Below are 17,366 nucleotides of genomic sequence, written 5' to 3'. Positions count from 1 at the left end.
AGAACCCTGAGTGAGAGGCAGATGGACAAGATTTTAAAAAAGAAAAAAAAGAAAGCACACCACACGCTAGCCACAGAAACACCCCCCGCCGGGGTCGGGTCCCACGCCACACGCCAGCCACAGAGACCCCCTGCCCCCGGGGTCAGGTCCCACGCCACACGCCAGCCACAGAGACCTTCTGCCCCCGGGGTCAGGTCCCACGCCGCACGCCAGCCACAGAGCCCCCCTGCCCCCGGGCTCAGGTCCCACGCCACACGCTAGCCACAGAGACCCCCTGCCCCCAGGGTCAGGTCCCATGCCACACGCTAGCCACAGAGCCCCCCCACCCCTGGGGTCGGATCCCACGCCACATGCCAGGCACAGAGACCCCCTGCCCCCAGGGTCAGGTCCCATGCCACACGCTAGCCACAGAGCCCCCCCACCCCTGGGGTCGGATCCCACGCCACATGCCAGGCACAGAGCCCCCTGAGGCAGGTTCCTTAGCACACGCCAGTCACCGAGCCCCAGGCGGTTCCCTCACCACACAGTTCATGTAGCCAACGAAAGCTTATGCTCAAATAAATTTGTTAGTCTCTAAGGTGCAACAAGTCCTCCTGTATTCTGTGACTCTGGAATACAGGGCTGCAGAGGACGTATTCCCTGTTAACCCTGCCAGCCAGCACCTGCTGTAACCAGGGCCGGCCCTTGCATTTAGGCGGCCTAGGCAATTGCCTAGGGCACCAGGATAATTGGTGGGTGGCGTTTTGCCAGAGGGGGCTGCAGGCGGCTCCGTGGTGGACCTGCCGCAGTCGTGTCTGTGGAGGGTCCGCTGGTCCGCGGGCTCCAGTGGAGCTGCCACAGGCATTCCTGCGGATGGTCGGCTGCTTGCGCGGCTCAGGGGGACCTCCCGCAGGCACAACTGCGGCAGCTCCATCGGAGCCATGGACCACAACGCGGGGCGGCGAAATTGCCGTGCGCCTAGGGCGCTCGAACCCCTAGCACCAGTCCTGGCTGTAACCCACTCGCCTCTGGAAGTAATTTCCAGCTCAGCTAAGGGATTTCTCTCACTGAGAGACCAAGCAGCCCTTTAGAAAGGAAAAGCTCCCACGTGCCTTGTATCATTTCAACAATCCCCCGGCAACAGGCTTCAGGATTTCTGCTGAAACCCAAGAATTATCAGAGGTTCTGTCAACTACCCCGGTGAGCAAAAATGAGCTGTTTCCCCAGACATGCATCCTCCTCTGCAGTTCTGTTGTATCCTTTCCTCTCCAGTTGGCTGAGGAAGGGAAAAAGTCACACCCTGGAGCTTACGCAGTCCCAGCATTCTCAAATGAGTTAAATACAAAGGAATGGGTACAGTGGAAGGGCCAGGTTCCCAGCTGGTGTAAATCAGCATTTATCAGGGGTTCTCAAACTGGGGGTCGGGACCCCTCAGGGGGTCACAAGGTTCTTACATGGGGAGGTCGCGAGTTGTCAGCCTCCACGCCAAACCCCATTTTGCTGCCAGCATTTTTAATGGTGTTAAATATATAATTAAGTGTTTTTAATTTATGGGGGGAGGCGATTTGCACTCAGAGGCTTGCTGTGTGAAGTGGGTCAGCGGTACAATGTTTGAGAACCACAAGCATAGAGCCATTGACTTCAGAGGAAGGATGTTGATTTACGCCACCTGGGGGTCTGGCTTTCGGGCTAGTCTATTTACCTGAGGATAGCGAACACGAAGGGACGAGACAGCAGCTATGCTTACACAGACACACTGCTGTGAACTCTTGCGATTCGACCACCAGTCTCATGTTATTTGGGTTTTTTTCTGAAAGCCCCAACTCCTGGTGATTACATGACACTCGCAGCTTTCATTACAAAAGAAAAGTTAGTTTCTAGCCCCCGTGGTCAGGAATAAAAGCTTGAAAATATGATCCTTAAACTTAAGAATCAGAAGGCAAATAGACAGGAGCCAACCTTGGTGATTCTAGAAATGTCATGATTTTTAATCCAGTCTCCTGATTTGGCAGGGTCTGGCTTAGGAGTTTCGAACCTGTGGGGTTGGCCATACTGCAGTCATAAAATGGAGGCTATGTTTCCACTACGGCTCACGTTGGCATAAATCACCCCCATGAGCGATACAAGTTACACAAGCACCAGCCTGGACAGGACTTCAATGCTGGATCCCTGAAAGAGTCGCTTTCTTCGAACACAGAACAAGGATCTTTAGTAGAACAAGGATTTATTAAAACAGGATTATCCCACTACGTCACTATCTGCTTTTGTGCAGGGCTTGTGCGCCTAGAATCTTTCCCATCCCCCTGGCTTCCTATTCCAGATTTACAAGGCACAGTTCACATATCCTCCCAATGTACAGAAAGGATCCTAGCGTCATCACACCCAGTCACGCAGCCAGGTGCCAGGCCGTGCACAGGTTGCCTGGCACCATTTTAACCTATTGCATTTGAAAGGAGCATTTGCATTTGAGACGATTGTCTCACCATGTTGTCTGCCCTCTACTTAAAAGTGACCAGCAAAAAAAAATAGGAGGGGGGGGCGAAGTGTTTGCACTCTTCTTGGCTTTTTTATGATTTAAAAAGAAGGACTGGGGGTGGGGGGAGAGGGAGAGAGTCAGGCATGTAGGGGCATTGCCAGCAGATCAAGGGAATTATTCCCCTCTATTCGGCACTGGTGAGGCCACACCTGGAGTATTGCATCCAGTTTTGGTCCCCACACTACAGAAGGGATGTGGATAAATTGGAGAGATGCCTGAGGAGGTTGTGAAGGCTAGGACTATAACAGGGTTTAAAAGAGAACTGGATAAATTCATGGAGGTTAAGTCTATTAATGGCTATTAGCCAGGATGGGTAAAGAATGGTGTCCCTAGCCTCTGTTTGTCAGAGGATGGAGATGGATGGCAGGAGAGAGATCACTTGATCATTGCCTGTTAGGTTCACTCCCTCTGGGGCACCTGGCATTGGTCACGGTCGGTAGACAGGATACTGGGTTGGATGGACCTTTGGTCTGACCTAGTCTGGCTGTTCTTATGTTCTTATTGGGGGGCTGGGGCACATGACTTACGAGGAGAGGCTGAGGGAACTGGGCTTATTTAGTCTGCAGAAGAGAAAAGAGTGAGGGAGGACTTGATAGCAGCCTTCAACTACCTGAAGGGGGGTTAAAAAAGGATGGAACTTGGCTGTTCTCAGTCGCGGCAGATGACAGAACAAGAAGCAATGGTCTCAAGTTGCAGTGGGGAGGTCTATGTTGGTTGTTAGGAAACACTATTTCCCTAGGAGGGTGGTGAAGCACTGGAATGAATTACGTAGGGAAGTGATGGAATCTCCTTTCTTAGAGGTTTTTAAGGCCCGGCTTGACAAAGCCCTGGCTGGGATGATTTAGTTGGGGTTGGTCCTGCTTTGAGTAGGGAGTTGGACTAAATTACCTCCTGAGGTCTCTTCCAACCCTAATATTCTATGTGTTTCAAGATTACTATTCTGTTTGCTTCTTAGGCCTGGTCTAAACACAAAGTTGTACCATAAAACTACAAGTCTGATTTTATACTGGTTAAATTAAACAAGTTTATTTTTGTGTGTAGGCACTTATGTTGCTTGCAATCTACCTTACAGCATGTAAATTCATAGATGTGCAAGCTAAACTAATATAATCATTTTTAAACCAATATAAGAGAGTTTGCATCGGTTTAACATACCATTTTAAGCTCAACTTCCATGCAGACAAGCCATTCCGATAGGAATTTGGTCTTTTGACTTTCCTTTTTTTTGTTTTTCTTTTTGTTGAGAGCTGGAGGTCTCTGTGGAGGACTGGAGAACTAGTGAGACAGTGGCACAGCAAGAGACTGAAAACGGAGTGACTGTGAGTGAAGGAAGATTTAGACAGACTTGTCCTTGTTTTAGTATCAACTCCTGCCAAAAGATTCAGGAGAAAAACTCTCTTCAATACTCTGCCCCTGCAACTCAGGGCTGAAGAAGAACATATGCCAGCCCTCTAGCAAAACAGGAAAGACAAGGATAGATAGAAGACTGAATAGGCAAGAGTTGATGGAATAGGGGAAACATTTTTCTGTTGAACTTTGTTGGAAAGTTTTTTTCCATTGATGTTTCTTTTTGACTTGTTTTTTTCTTGGTTTCTCCCCAACCATAGGACAAAATGAACAAGGAAATGAATCCCCCCCTTTCCCTCAAGATGCTGAATGGCAGATTGAAAGGCTGCCCCAGCTTTTCTCAGAGAATGGAAACACCAGAGGGCCCTGGGCTCTGTTCAGAGGTGCTGGATGAGGTCCCTTTCACATCTGCTGTTTGAATTGCTCAGGGGGTTAGAGATGAGTTTTGGAGGACTGACTAGAAATGGAGGGGGCACCATCAGCTGTGCTGCCGGTCAGTGCAGTAGGACTTGGAGAAGTGATAACTCCTGGTTCTCAGAGTCAATGAAGACATGTCCTCTCAGGGCCCTGCTGAAGGAGGCTGAGTCAGTGTAACATTTATTTCTTTTTCCAGAACCCCAGGGCCCTCCACTGCTTGCACTCAGCGACCCAGAGAGCTACTGCGCCAGTTCACATTTCAATAGACTCTGCTGCCACCCATCCATCTCCTTCAGTCATGCTGAAAACCATCTGTTCCCCACAGTGCAGGACTGACAAGCCCTCTGCATTATTTACTGAGCACCCTCAGCATACGCCCTGCATTGTACAAATAGGGGATGGCATTTCCCCCTGCTCCTAGGACCTGATTTTCTAGCAAGGACACAATACATTCCAGGTACATAATACACCCTCAGAGCAGAGGAAGGTCACTCTCAAGGCAGTGCCAGCGTTCTTTGCATTGGCAAATGACACTGCTAGCCATGCCAGCTAGCTGCGTCAATTAGTGTCACAGCAAAAAAAAGACAGTCGTTTGACTTTATGACTCACCTGACAAGGTAACAGGTGATTAGGGAGAAAGAAATAAGCAAGATTGTGCCACAGAGAGAACTAGTGGAGCAAACACTGCAATGGTACCACACACATGGATATGTGCCACGGTCCCAGGTTTAGCCAACATGACTTCCAGTGAGAGACTCAAAGAGCTGAACCTGTTTAGCTTAACAAAGAGGTTAAGGTGGGGACTTGATCCCAGGCTAAGTATCTCCCTGGGGAACCAATAATAATGGGCTCTTGGATAGCGTTAGACATTTCTCTGCTAGATCTAACTGCTGGAAGTTGAAGCTAGACAAATTTGGATCAGAAATAAGATGTACCTTTTTTTAACAGAGAACGTCATTAACCGCTGGAACAATTTACCAGCGGTTGTGGCAAATTCTCCATTATGGACAGTTTTTAAATCACAATTGGATGCTTTTCTAAAAGCTCTGCTCCAGGAATTATTTGGGGGAAGTTTTCTGGCCTGTATTCTACAGAGGTCAGACTAGATTAGGGGTTCTCAAACTGGGAGTCGGGACCCCTTAAAGCAACCAGACAGCAAATGTGAAAAATTGGGACGGAGTGGGGGTAACAGGAGCCTATATAAGAAAAAGACCCAAAATCGGGATTGTCCCTATAAAATCAGGACATCTGGTCACCCTAGGACTCCTCAGGTGGTCATAAGGTTATTATATGGCGGGGGTTGTGAGCTGTCAGCCTCCACTTCAAACCATGCTTTGCCTCCAGCATTTATAATGGTGTTAAATATATAAAAAGGTGTTTTTAATTTATAAATGTTGGGGGGGGTCGCACTCAGAGGCTTGCTGTGTGAAGGGGGTCACCAGTACAAAAGTTTGAGAACCACTGAACGAGATGTTCACCATGGTCCCTTCTGGCTTAGAATCTATGAAACTACATTGTCTATGGTCATTCTTAGGCTAGTGTCTAATTGCTAAGGTCTCCCTCAGTCTTTGCCCCATGGATGTATCACTTTAAGGTTAATGATTGAACTGCCAAGTATTTCTCAAGGCATTAGAAACAATATTCAGTGACTCGAAGCAGGTGCTGGAAATAACTTTCAATCAAATGCTGGCGTCAGAGATTAACAAAGGCTAATGAGAGATTCCTATCTTTTCAGAAACACAATAAAGGAATGAATAGGAGGAGTGTGGGGGGGGAGAATCTTGCACAATTCTGTCTTGAAATAGAAAAGCGTTAGTTACGTATGACGACGCAGGGTTCGACTTCAGATCCAGGCCCTGTTGTGAAATAGGTGTGAGCTGGGGCGCATGTGGGGTAATGACACACTAAGCAAGCCACTCTGGTGCACAAATCATAGATCCATAGCTGAGGTGCTGGGCACATCAGCATGATGCAGCTCCCTAGAAAGATTCCCACCATTAAGGTGAGAGGAGGGGGAGTGAAGTGGAGGCAGGAAATGAACAAGAAGGAGGCACTCAGCAAAGATTCCACTACAGAACCAAGAGCCAGATTTTTGCAGGAGCTCAGCACCCAGAAGCTCCCATTAAAAACAGTGAGCACTTGCGAAAATCCAGCCTTAACTGCGGATCTGACAGGCAGAGAGCAACTTCTCTTCTGCCTGCACCTGACTGAACAGAAGCACATGCCCTGGCATGAACTTGCTCTGATCAAAACAAATACTGCAGAAGCAGGAGTGCCGGGTGGGATAATGAAAGAGGAAAAGAGTCTTACATTCTGACAGATGGATCAACCGGAAAGGCAGCGTGGTCCAATGGCTAAGGCACTGGTCTGACACTCAGGAGACCTGGCCTCTGCCACTGACCTGCTGGGTGCTCTTGGACAAGTCAATACCCCATCTTTCTGTGCCTCAGTTTCCCCTCACACCCTTTGACTTGCCTATTTAGATTGTGAGCTTTGGGGCTGGGACTGCCTTTCCCTAGGTGTTCACACAGCACTCAGAACAATGGTGCCCTGATCTCAGTTGGGGCCTCTAGTTGCTACTGGAATATTAACAACAGCAGCAACAGTAAATCATTAGCCAGGAACAAAGCGGGACACTGACTCTTGAAAACCGACAGGCAGATAGTCTGCAGGTGGAAGCAATGTCTAACTGGTGCAACCACCTTTTCAAATGTTACCAGTGGTAAACAGTTGCGTCAGCCACACTGACACATCCTTTCAATGAAGGTGTTATGTGCTGGCTTCGACTTTAGATATCTGATAGCGAGCCAGCGATTTTAGACACCAGCCACTCTTACTGATTTCAGTGGGAGCAGTGATTTGCTCAGCACCAGCTTCTGTCAAATAGCCAGACTGCACATAATGTGAGTACAGAAAGTGGCTGCACCTTCGCAGACAGAAATGTTTCAGAAACACTGTGGTAATGACCCCCATCAGAGAGAGAGAGAGAGAGATCTGTGTATGGTTCCACCCTTCCCCTGTAAACAATGATCTTAAACTGTGATGTGTGTGATGGCTATTTAGCTACTAGGGGATTTTGACCCTACGCGGAAAATTATTAAGAGCAAACATTACTGGGGTTTTGGAGACCCAGATCCAAATCTCATAGTCTGATCTTTAGCATATCGCAAAACTGACATGACTAAGAGACCACGTGGCCCCTCCGTTCAGGTCCACATTATTTAAAATAAAATAAAATCACTTTTAATTCGGGGGTTCGAGGGTGAGAGAGGGAAATGTTCAGTTTGACTTATGGCCTGGCAAGCTGGACCAGGTCATCCGTTCATGGTCCAGGTTATCTGGGGCTTGAGGAAAGAAGAGATCCTGTCCAAGCAGAGTTAGCTTCATCAAGTCCCATTTTTCCCAGATCTCACTTCCTCACTTGGGATGGAGCTGGGGGGGTGGATGAGGAAGACGATGGATGGGAAAATGCAGGGTGGGATGGACAGACGGACAATCAGAAAGGCTCCATTTTGCCCCAAGAAAACTGATGAGGAACAGTGATACTCTGCGCTGAAGGAGCCATATGCAACAGCAGGGAAAATGCAGAGAAATGCACATACATGGGGTTTGCAGGGAAGCTACAAAAAGTCAACATGTCATCCGCTTTCTAGGCTGAGATGCTCCACTGGTGACTAAATTTAAGTAAAAAGCGCCACAGCTTCATAGTAAGGATCTCACTGAAAGCAACAGCCCAGCTAGGAAGCAGTGGGGCATGGGGGGAATGGAAGGGGAACCCAGTGAGAGGAGCTACCTGGCAGAGATTTCAGGGCCTTTCTGTGAGAGCTGACAGTCCTGTTTCCTGCTACTGAGATGAATTCCAAAAGCCAACGAATGCACGGACATTCACAAAACAGCGGGTTGTTCTCAGGAAGCCTTCTGCCTTTGCCAAGGTAGACCGACCTGCCAGGTTTCAGTTCAAGTCTTGGACCAAGGTCCAAATGCAGCACAGTGCTGCTGCCTCCAGCAGGACTCACATCCCGTCCTCAGGTCAGCTCGACGTTATCTCACCAACAAGCTGGTCCCAGCAGCACTTGCTCATACAGGATGTCTTTGTGCTTCTCAGGCTGAAGAAGTGAGGGAGGGGGAAGGGAAGAATACGGGGATAGGTTACTATTAGATAACGGTAGCCTCAGAGGAATTGAGAGGACCATTAAGAGACATACAGTAGCAGAACACCACTACCAATGCATTTTTACATACACTTCCAGTGCACGAGTGTGCACACGCACATTTACTTTCAGAACAAATAACATCGCCACATAGTAAGGGAAGAATTACTTACCATTACCAGTTGTTTTTTGTTGCCTTCCTTTTCCATCAGCCAGGAAAAACATCCTGAACACCAGCATTGCAGAGGTCCAACAATACAATAGAATTCTATCTTGGGCTGTGGTGACAATTCAGTCCCCACTGTTGTGGTTTATGAGGGCAATGCATCCTCGGATGACATTTCTTCTCTGGTGCTTCGTATACCCAATGCAATGTATGCATAGATTGTATACTGGGTGTGTTTTACAATGCACCCTCTCCAGTGTTAATGCTTTGCCTGCACACATCACCACTGGCTGAAAGATAACTGTCTTGGAGTCGAATCCACAGAGAATGCTTAGTAGTCTAACTGCCAATTGTATTTAGAAGCAACCACTGGGACCAGCACTGACACTTTTTCTTCCTATACAGGAAAGACTTAAATTTAATTTGATGTAATTTGATAAAATTCTCAAAGACCTTACTCCATGGAAACAGTCAGTCAGAGGCCTTATGATTATTATTACTTAATGACTCCCAGGTTTGAAATTCCTCACCCCTTTGGAACCCCTGCCCACATGAACTCACCCCACTAGACATCCTCAGTAGATATAACTGAGTTCCACACAGTTTGCTGTATGTGGATTTTTTAAATAGTGCCCACTCCACACTACTAAAGATCCCAGGCCAATTAGAAAGAAAAAGTAGAGATTTGTTCCCATGTCTTTGCTAAAATTTCCTCTGCCTTGACTATTACACAGGCAGCTGTGTGCTAGTTGTGTTTCTGGCTACTTCCCTCTTGCCTCAGAAGTGGCTGCATTTCACTGGTGTGTGAAATGATGCCTGTCTGTACAAAGGCCAAAATTTTCAAATTAGGATGTGTAAAAATAGCCACCTCCATCTGTTTAGGTCCCTAAATAAGTGATCTGATGTTTAGAGGCGCTAAGCATTCAGTTCCCATTTGAAGTCTATCATTTAGGCTACAGTCTAAAATGTGTTACAATTCTTCCTAATGAACGAATAGTCTTCCAGACATTCCCAAGTGAAGTATTATTGTCAGTAATAATCCTCATGATTATTTATCTGCTAAGGCTTCATTCCCTTTATTAAGGAGTATTATAAATTAAATTATCATAGGTATTGTCACTAAATAACAAACCAAATGAAATGTGTCTGTCCTTTTTAAGATGAAAAGCTTCCAGACAATGTGCAAGTCATTTTTTTATTTAAATACATCTTCATATAACTCAGGCCTCACAGTGAACAGAACAATTTACATTCCCTAGAATTGTGTAGTGTACATTTATTGATAATCGTAACAGAGCAGTATTTCTACTCCATAAACACAAAGGAGGCATCTCATGGTGACAAGTGGATTTCCTCACGTTTACCTTTAGTGCCTTAGGATTTTTACATTCACGGGTGTAAATCAATACTCTGGAATTGTGCAAACTTGGGACACATGCAAGAAGTGCTGGTGGAATGTGGAACATGTAGAAGGAAGTAACAAACTTTTCTGACACCCTAGAATGTGCCCATCAGACCAAAGTTTGGAAGGCATGAGACCCTTAAAGGAAAAGAGTTTGAATCAGGATGTACAAGGAACACAAACCCTCATGCTTTGGGGCATAAAACAATCATTAACTTCCTGGCATTAGGAAAAAATCTTCATTTGGAGCATCAGGTACAGACCACTAACAGGACACTTCACTAGATGATCCGTTGTTGGTCTGATCAGGAAGGGCAATTCCTAGGCTTCTGATCAGGGTAGAAGTGTAAAGCTCTGACTGAGCTTCAATTCTGCTCTGGGTTGCAAGGATGGAGGGCTCACTCCCGCGGTTTAATGATTATATTTAAAATGAATCTCTGCACAGACCATGTAGCTGTTACAATTCATTCCCCCTGCCCCGTCTCTTAACAACCCTCAGGAAGGCAATCAAAATACGATGATGGGGGCACAATACAAGAGCCTGACTAGACAATAACGGAAATCCTGGACCACCTGACAACTTACTAGGCACATTTAATGAACACAGTGAAATAGATGGTGGACACTCTTCTTTTTCAATACAGCAGGTGGCCCACGGAGACTGGATGCCTCAACATAAAACACTTCATCGGCCAGTCTCCGAGGGCTGCAGGTCCACAGCAAAGAGGAGTGTGGCAATGGGCTGATTATCATCGATAGCCCAGCAAGGGCAGGAAGCAAATCAGTTGTATGGGCAGACTTTAAAGTGATGTTCAAGGGAGCAGAGACACAGCAAAGGCTTGCTGCTGCTGCTTTTTTTTCAGCCTGCTGCCACAACTTAGATTTGAAACAAGACATTTTGGCTTGAATCATCAGATTGTATTTGTTTTCAGTCAGCCAAAACAGACAATGAATTTCCACCAGCTCCACGCCACCAAAATCCCTTAAAGCCAACAAAGTCCCTTTGAAACATACAATTAGGCCTTGTCTACACTGGCACTTTACAGCACTGCAACTTTCTCGCCCAGGGGTGTGAAAAAACACCCCCCCGAGCGCTGCAAGTTTCAGTGCTGTAAAGTGGCAGTGTAGACAGTGCACCAGCGCTGGGAGCTGCACTCGGAGCTATTCCCCTCATGGAGGTGGGTTTTTTATAGCGCTGGCTCTCTCCCAGTGCTCTGCCGTGACTACACGGCCACACTTGAACGTTTCCAGTGAAGACAGGCCCTTATAAACAGAGAATGGGGAGTTAATCAAGTTTCTGTTCAGTAAGTATCAATGTTGAGGAAGTCTGCATGTCTGTAAAGACAATGTGGCACTTTTTCATCCGCACACTGCACCCGATGCCATGACTTACAGTATAACGTGTGGTGGAATGTTCCCTGTCACTTTGCTTCAGAAAAAAAAAAAGTCAGCAGGATGGGAGCTAAAGGCCCAAAATACAGGCAGCAAAGAACATTCCCCCAAATTCTCACTATTCCTCTAATTTTTAAATCCATCATCCTGCTACCAAGAAAATAACCTCCCTGACAACAAATTTGTGCCATAAAAAGCTTGTAGTACAATGGCCCAGAACTGCCCCACTGATCTACCAAAACCAGTGTGCAAATTCCCCCTGCTGGTGCTTCACTTCACTGCTACAGCAACTAAGGGAATGTCTACAGTGGCACAGCTACAGCAGTAGTGTCATAGTGTAAATACTTCCTACAGTGATGGAAGGTGTTTTTTTTTGGCAATATATGTAATCCACCTTCCCAAGTGGCAGTAACTAGGTCAATGGAAGAATTCTTCTGTCCACCCAGCTATGGCTACATGGAGGACTAGGTTGGCTTAACTGTGGCACTCTGGGTGTGAAGTTATCAAACCTGAGAGCACAATAGCTAGGCTGATCTGTAGATCTGGCTTAAGAGCTAATTAAATAAAAGGGGGCCATGTTCGTCACACAGCAAAACACAGCAGGGAAAGTGGTTCTCTCAACTGTGAAATGCAGGGAAATGTAAAAACAAACAAACAGAAACTGACCAAGCAAACCAACAAAATGAATTAAGACTATCCATTCAGAGGTGAACAGCTGTTTTCAAAACAAGCATAAATCCAGAAGCCCTCCATGCAGAATTTAAACATTACAGACACACAGTTTTTATTGTATATTTACACACACACACACACACACACACACACACTCTCTAAAGATAAAATTAGGCCAAAGCTATAACTTGAAGTAGCCTCACAGCCTTTTGACCCCAGAAAGCTTTCCTCTTTTGATGTGTGGAACTCCTGTATTAGCTTCCTGTAAACAAGAAACCAGCTGGTTTAAGTAAGCAATGAAGCATTCAAACACGGTATTCTCCACTGCTCTGATTATGGATTTATTGTGAGCATGTTTTACCAACCAGCAGTCTTTCGAGAGCATGTGAAAGTGACTAACTTCCTTTAGGCATGAGGTGCAGAATTTATTGCATGCATGTTATCCTGTTTCCTCTTTTACTGTCCGACTACTTGCAACCCTTTATCAACAGCAATACTTACACTTATGAGACTGAAAAAGCTCTGCCTGCATGACTGACATTCCCATTTTTCCACGGAAAAAAGGTCCTTTATCAGCCTTTAAAAGGAATTGCATTGCTGAGAATTTAGTTTAAACACCCACACATGGTTTGTTTCATTGCAAAAGGCGATGGAAAATTGTCAGATCTAATCAATTACTTCAGTGGACTGAGAATAGCCCCAAAATAGTCTGGTAATGTCTGTAAATTATAGATTGACACTCCAACATGTCTAGTGGCTCAAAGGGGGGGAACTCCATAGAGTCCTCCCTTGTAAAGGGCCGTGTAAGAAAGAACTATTTTTCCCCTCACCGGCGTGTTGATTTGGGTCCAATTCTGCAAGGTGCTCTGCTCTCTCAATTTATCATGACCCTCAGTTGGTGTAAGTCAGCACAACTCCATTGACTGTCATAGATTCCAAACTGGAAAGGACCAGAGTCTGATCTCCTGCGCAACGCAGGCCTTACGACTGAGAGTTACTTTTTGTTTGAACTACAGTACATCTTTGAGAGACACAAGATGGGTGCGGTGATATCTTTTACTGGACTAACGTCTGCTGGTGAGAGACAAGCTTTTAAGCTTACACAGAATTAAGATCGAAGCTTGTCTCTTTCACCAACAGTAGTAGATCCAAATAAAAGACATTACCTTACTCATCCTGTCTCTCCACTCTCCTGGGACCAACACATCTACAACAGCACTGCAAACAGTGTATCTTAGGAAGACATCCAATCTTTATTTAAAAATCTCCAGTGATGGAGAATCTACCACACCCTTGGGTAAGTTGCTCCAATGTTAATTGCCTCATTGTTAAAAATTCAAAGGCGTTACAATAGATTTATGTACCAGCAAAGGATCGGGCCTGTTAAGTTTACTAAAATAGAGAGCACTCCACCCTTCACAAAAGCTGCTCCCGTTTCACAGAAGCAGGCCCATTCTAAGGTAAACACCAGCACTGCTGTATAATTAAAAAAAAAACTGAACGGAAAAGGAATTCTGGGTATCAGGAAATGCAAATGCACATACCTAGCACCCCATTTGTAACAAGTAGTCTTGATATTTTACATTGGAAAAAGACAATACTTAAGAGGAAAAAGCAAAGCTAACTAGACTGACACATGTCTCCATCAAACCTCCACAGAGCCACCCTTGGGATGTTAATATTCTGTCTGTTGCAGCCTTCTTAGGAATCAGCAGGAATTTTCACCTAAAGGCGTTTGCCTCTCCCAAGTCAGCATGGGGAGATCTGCATAAGGAGTTGGATTCCCCTCCCACCCCCCGAGTTTTTTCTCTGGCACTTTTAAAAGAAAGTTTTAAAATGATAGAAGACAGAGGTCAAAGAGGACCCACAACCACTTTTGGTCCTATGCAGACACGGAACTACGTAAGAACTACTGATTTCCGGATTACTTTACCCTTCTTCTGGACAAATTAAAATTACAAAGTGATCTGGTCTTTATAAATTGCAATATTTCAAACTCATCAGTATTTGCCCAATTCCAAAATGAAATATAATTTCCAAGGGTTTGGGTTTGTTACTCAGGGGTCAGCCCCATTTAGAGTAAACTGGTAAGTTTCACTGTGCTCAGTGGACCTAATGATAATTTACACCAACTGAGAACTGACCCTGACTAGTTAATAACACCCTAGGCTGAAATTTGCCACCCAAGGTCTAAATCCAAGTGTAAAACCTCCTTTCCGTTCAGTATAAACCATCAATGACAATGCAACCATTTCTTTCCTATGGAAAGCAATGACATTTTTGCTCCAAAGGCAGTGGGTCATTCAAACCACCACAAGGTTCATTCTAATTTGCAAATGCTCCCATTCAGTGTTGCTTTATCATGTCTAAGGTTTTGGGCTTGCTTTCCTCACATGCAGCTGTCCCAGCACAAAAGGCCTCAACTCCCCACTTCCCACCTGCCCTGATGTTTGGTTTTGAAAAGTGAACATGTAAAAAAGTGAAAAAGCATTGGCTGTCCCACTCCCTTCCCCCAATCAGCAGCCAGACGGTTTGGCATTTGGAAGAGGGCTTCTTGTTTTTGTTTCCACCGGTGCTGACATGTGAGGGGATGTTACTGAAAAGCCAGTCCCGGTGGCTATTGCAGTGTTTCCTGATCGCTGCTACATTTAAAAGAATGAACAACAAAACAATTCCTGCATCATAAATCAATGCTAGGAGTAAACTGCTCTAGTTCTTGTTCAGTGATTGGCCCTCTCACCCTCCACTTTACATTTACTGAAGAACAGCTCAAGCCTATTTTGAGAAAACAGGTTCCTGCTAAGATTTCACAAGAAGATGTAACAGATAATTGTTCAAAGTCAGAGGTAAGGAATGTCACAGAGGGTGACAAAGGGTCAAGGAAGGATACCCAGGTGCACACTTCGGAGGGATGTGTTTTGCTCAGGACGGGCTCAGGGACTCACAAGGAGAAAACAGTTCTTCATCCCAGGTAAGAAAGTGGATTACTCATTCAGTGGATGAGGACAAGAGCTCCACAAGGGGCTGGTGCCCTCAGGGAAGGCTGCTGCATAGCTCCCTACTGGAAAGCACTGCCACTCCTTTAGGCAATGGTGCAATATTGTTTCAATTGCCACAGGTCGCTCCCTTGTCCATTTTATATTTCTTCAGCAAAATGGAGCAGGTCCACATGTCTTCCCAGTGGAGGAGCCTGAACGCTGCCGGCTGAGTACACACCAACTAATACCTGCAAAAGATTCCCCCCACACCACAGACACACACTTCTCAAATAAGGTGGATGAACAGGGATCCTAGAAATCTAATTGGCGTTTTTACAGAGAACCTTCAGTTTTTACATTTTGTGAAAAAAGAAGAACATACACTAGCACCCCATTTATCAGAGCCTCGATTATCCAGCTGTTGGCTGTAACCAAACTGGAGCAGTCAGCCTCGGGCTTCAGCGAATCTGTCACTGTTCCAATTAGATTAGACAAATGGGGTTGACCTGGATAGAATACAGACATAGAAGTATCTGGGATATGCGAGAAATACAAATTGCAATTCTATTAATTTTATTTTATTTTATTTTAAGGACTGATGTCACTGGTAGGCTTCGAACTCGCTTACAAATTGTAACTATATCAATAAAATATTGTGTTCAACTGATACCTGTAGATATCGTGATTTGGGAAACTAAATTCAGTGTTTTATTTTCATCACATAAAAAGGCGGATTTTTAATATTTTTATAGGAGAATTTTGGGGTTTTTAATCACAGAAGACTAGGATCCCTGTTGATCACGCATCCAGCACAGATCTCAGCGGGCCAAATTCAGAGCTCACTTACATGCATGTAAGCCCCGTGAAGTGAACAGGATTGCATGGGGCATTAGTCAGCACAGAACCAGTCACATGGTCTTTCTTGGCAGCTGAAGTTTCCCTGTACGTAGATGTTCCATCTCCTCAGCTCATAAACAAAGGGCTAGTTTTAAAAGCAGGTCCAGTGAACAACATGTAAACAGTACACTTCAGCCAGGTCTTTACATCAGCCTTATGGACCTTCTCCCCAGGACACTCCCTTGGGGGCCGGAACGAACACACGCACACACTTTCATTGTATTCAGCAATGTCGCTTCAGAATAAACTATTAGGAATAGTTAGATTGCATACATCTATCCAACCAGTCCTCATCTGCTGCTGGAGTGGCACTGCTACCCGAACTCTGATTCCTGAGAAGGTCTCTTGTTTTAACCAATAGGGGAGACATCCCATCAAATAATCCCTGAATCACAGTGCAAGGCATATGCAGTGGAGTGTTGATAACCTCACTCTCCTCTGGAAGTGCTGCCAGTGAAGCTAGGAGTCTTGTTACAGGATGCTACCTGTGTCCTTAAAGGATAAGCCAGGACGTTGCTGAAGAAAGGAACTGCTCTCACTTCCTGGAGGACTGGCTGCCTGCAGAAGGGGTGTAAGAAGGGCTTGTAAGCTGAAAGTAGAACTGATTATCGGATGGCCTCTGCCTGTGGAGAATACCTGTTCAACCTGGACACCAGCACAAACAGCACAGCAAAAATGCACAAAGGAAACTTAAACCACACGTTACAGTGTTGAAAATGTGGGTTTAGTCATGACAGGTATTTACACTTTATCTGAGCTTTCACCGATTTGCCAAATATTACTGTCACCATTTCTGGACAATGGGATGCTGTTTTAAGGGCTAGTGTTTCCACAAATAAACTAACCCTTTCTTCTTCTTCTTCTTCTTCTTTTTGTATTACAGTAGCCTCCACATGTCCCAGCTGAGATCAGGTACAACACATACACACAGTCAGAGCACCCCTGTCCCAAGGAATTCACACTCAGAATAGCCAAGACAGACACAGTGGAAGAAAGGAATGAAGGATTCTCCTCATTTTACAGAGTTGGAGCTGAGCACAGATTAGGTTAAATAATTTACCCAGAGTGTCTGTGGCAGAGCTGGGAACTGAGCATAGATCTCAAATCTCAGTTCAGTGCCTTAACTGCAAGCCCACGTGTCCTCTCTGTACAAGCCGGCCCAAGAGGGAAACTGGCAAAAGCCCCAAAGCTGTTGGCTTTACTTTGAGGGGCCTACTTCTGCTTTATGTTACATTTGTGCAGCGCAGGCCCAATGACTTCACTACTGATGCAGGGCTCAAAATGAAGATAGAATTGGGCCGTAGGTGTGTAGATAACCCCATGCAACCTGTGCATACATAAGACATTGAGTCCATGTGCCCTCAGTCACCCCCAAAAAGAAACCCACCTAGTCAAAGGGTATGTCCACACTAGGAGCTCAGCTAGGGAT

General features: G+C 45.6%; 1 protein-coding gene across 3 annotated transcripts in view; it reads right to left on the bottom strand.

Moving 5' to 3' along the window:
- Positions 1-9,777: 9,777 nt before the first annotated feature.
- The window catches only part of ARMC9 (armadillo repeat containing 9), a 134,315-nt gene continuing 126,726 nt past the window's right edge, over positions 9,778-17,366 (bottom strand). For 2 of the 3 annotated variants that reach the window (XM_075068343.1, XM_075068342.1), the window contains one exon: positions 9,778-16,495. In XM_075068343.1, the coding sequence (XP_074924444.1) occupies positions 16,473-16,495 (23 nt within the window). In that variant the 3' untranslated portion in view covers positions 9,778-16,472. The remainder of the gene's footprint in view (positions 16,496-17,366) is intronic. The other variant, XM_032777252.2, reaches the window with a different exon arrangement.

Source organism: Chelonoidis abingdonii, chromosome 8, assembly GCF_003597395.2.
Source record: "Chelonoidis abingdonii isolate Lonesome George chromosome 8, CheloAbing_2.0, whole genome shotgun sequence".
In the NCBI taxonomy this organism is placed as follows: Eukaryota; Metazoa; Chordata; order Testudines; family Testudinidae; genus Chelonoidis; species Chelonoidis abingdonii.
This window is presented reverse-complemented; position numbering and strand designations above follow the sequence as displayed.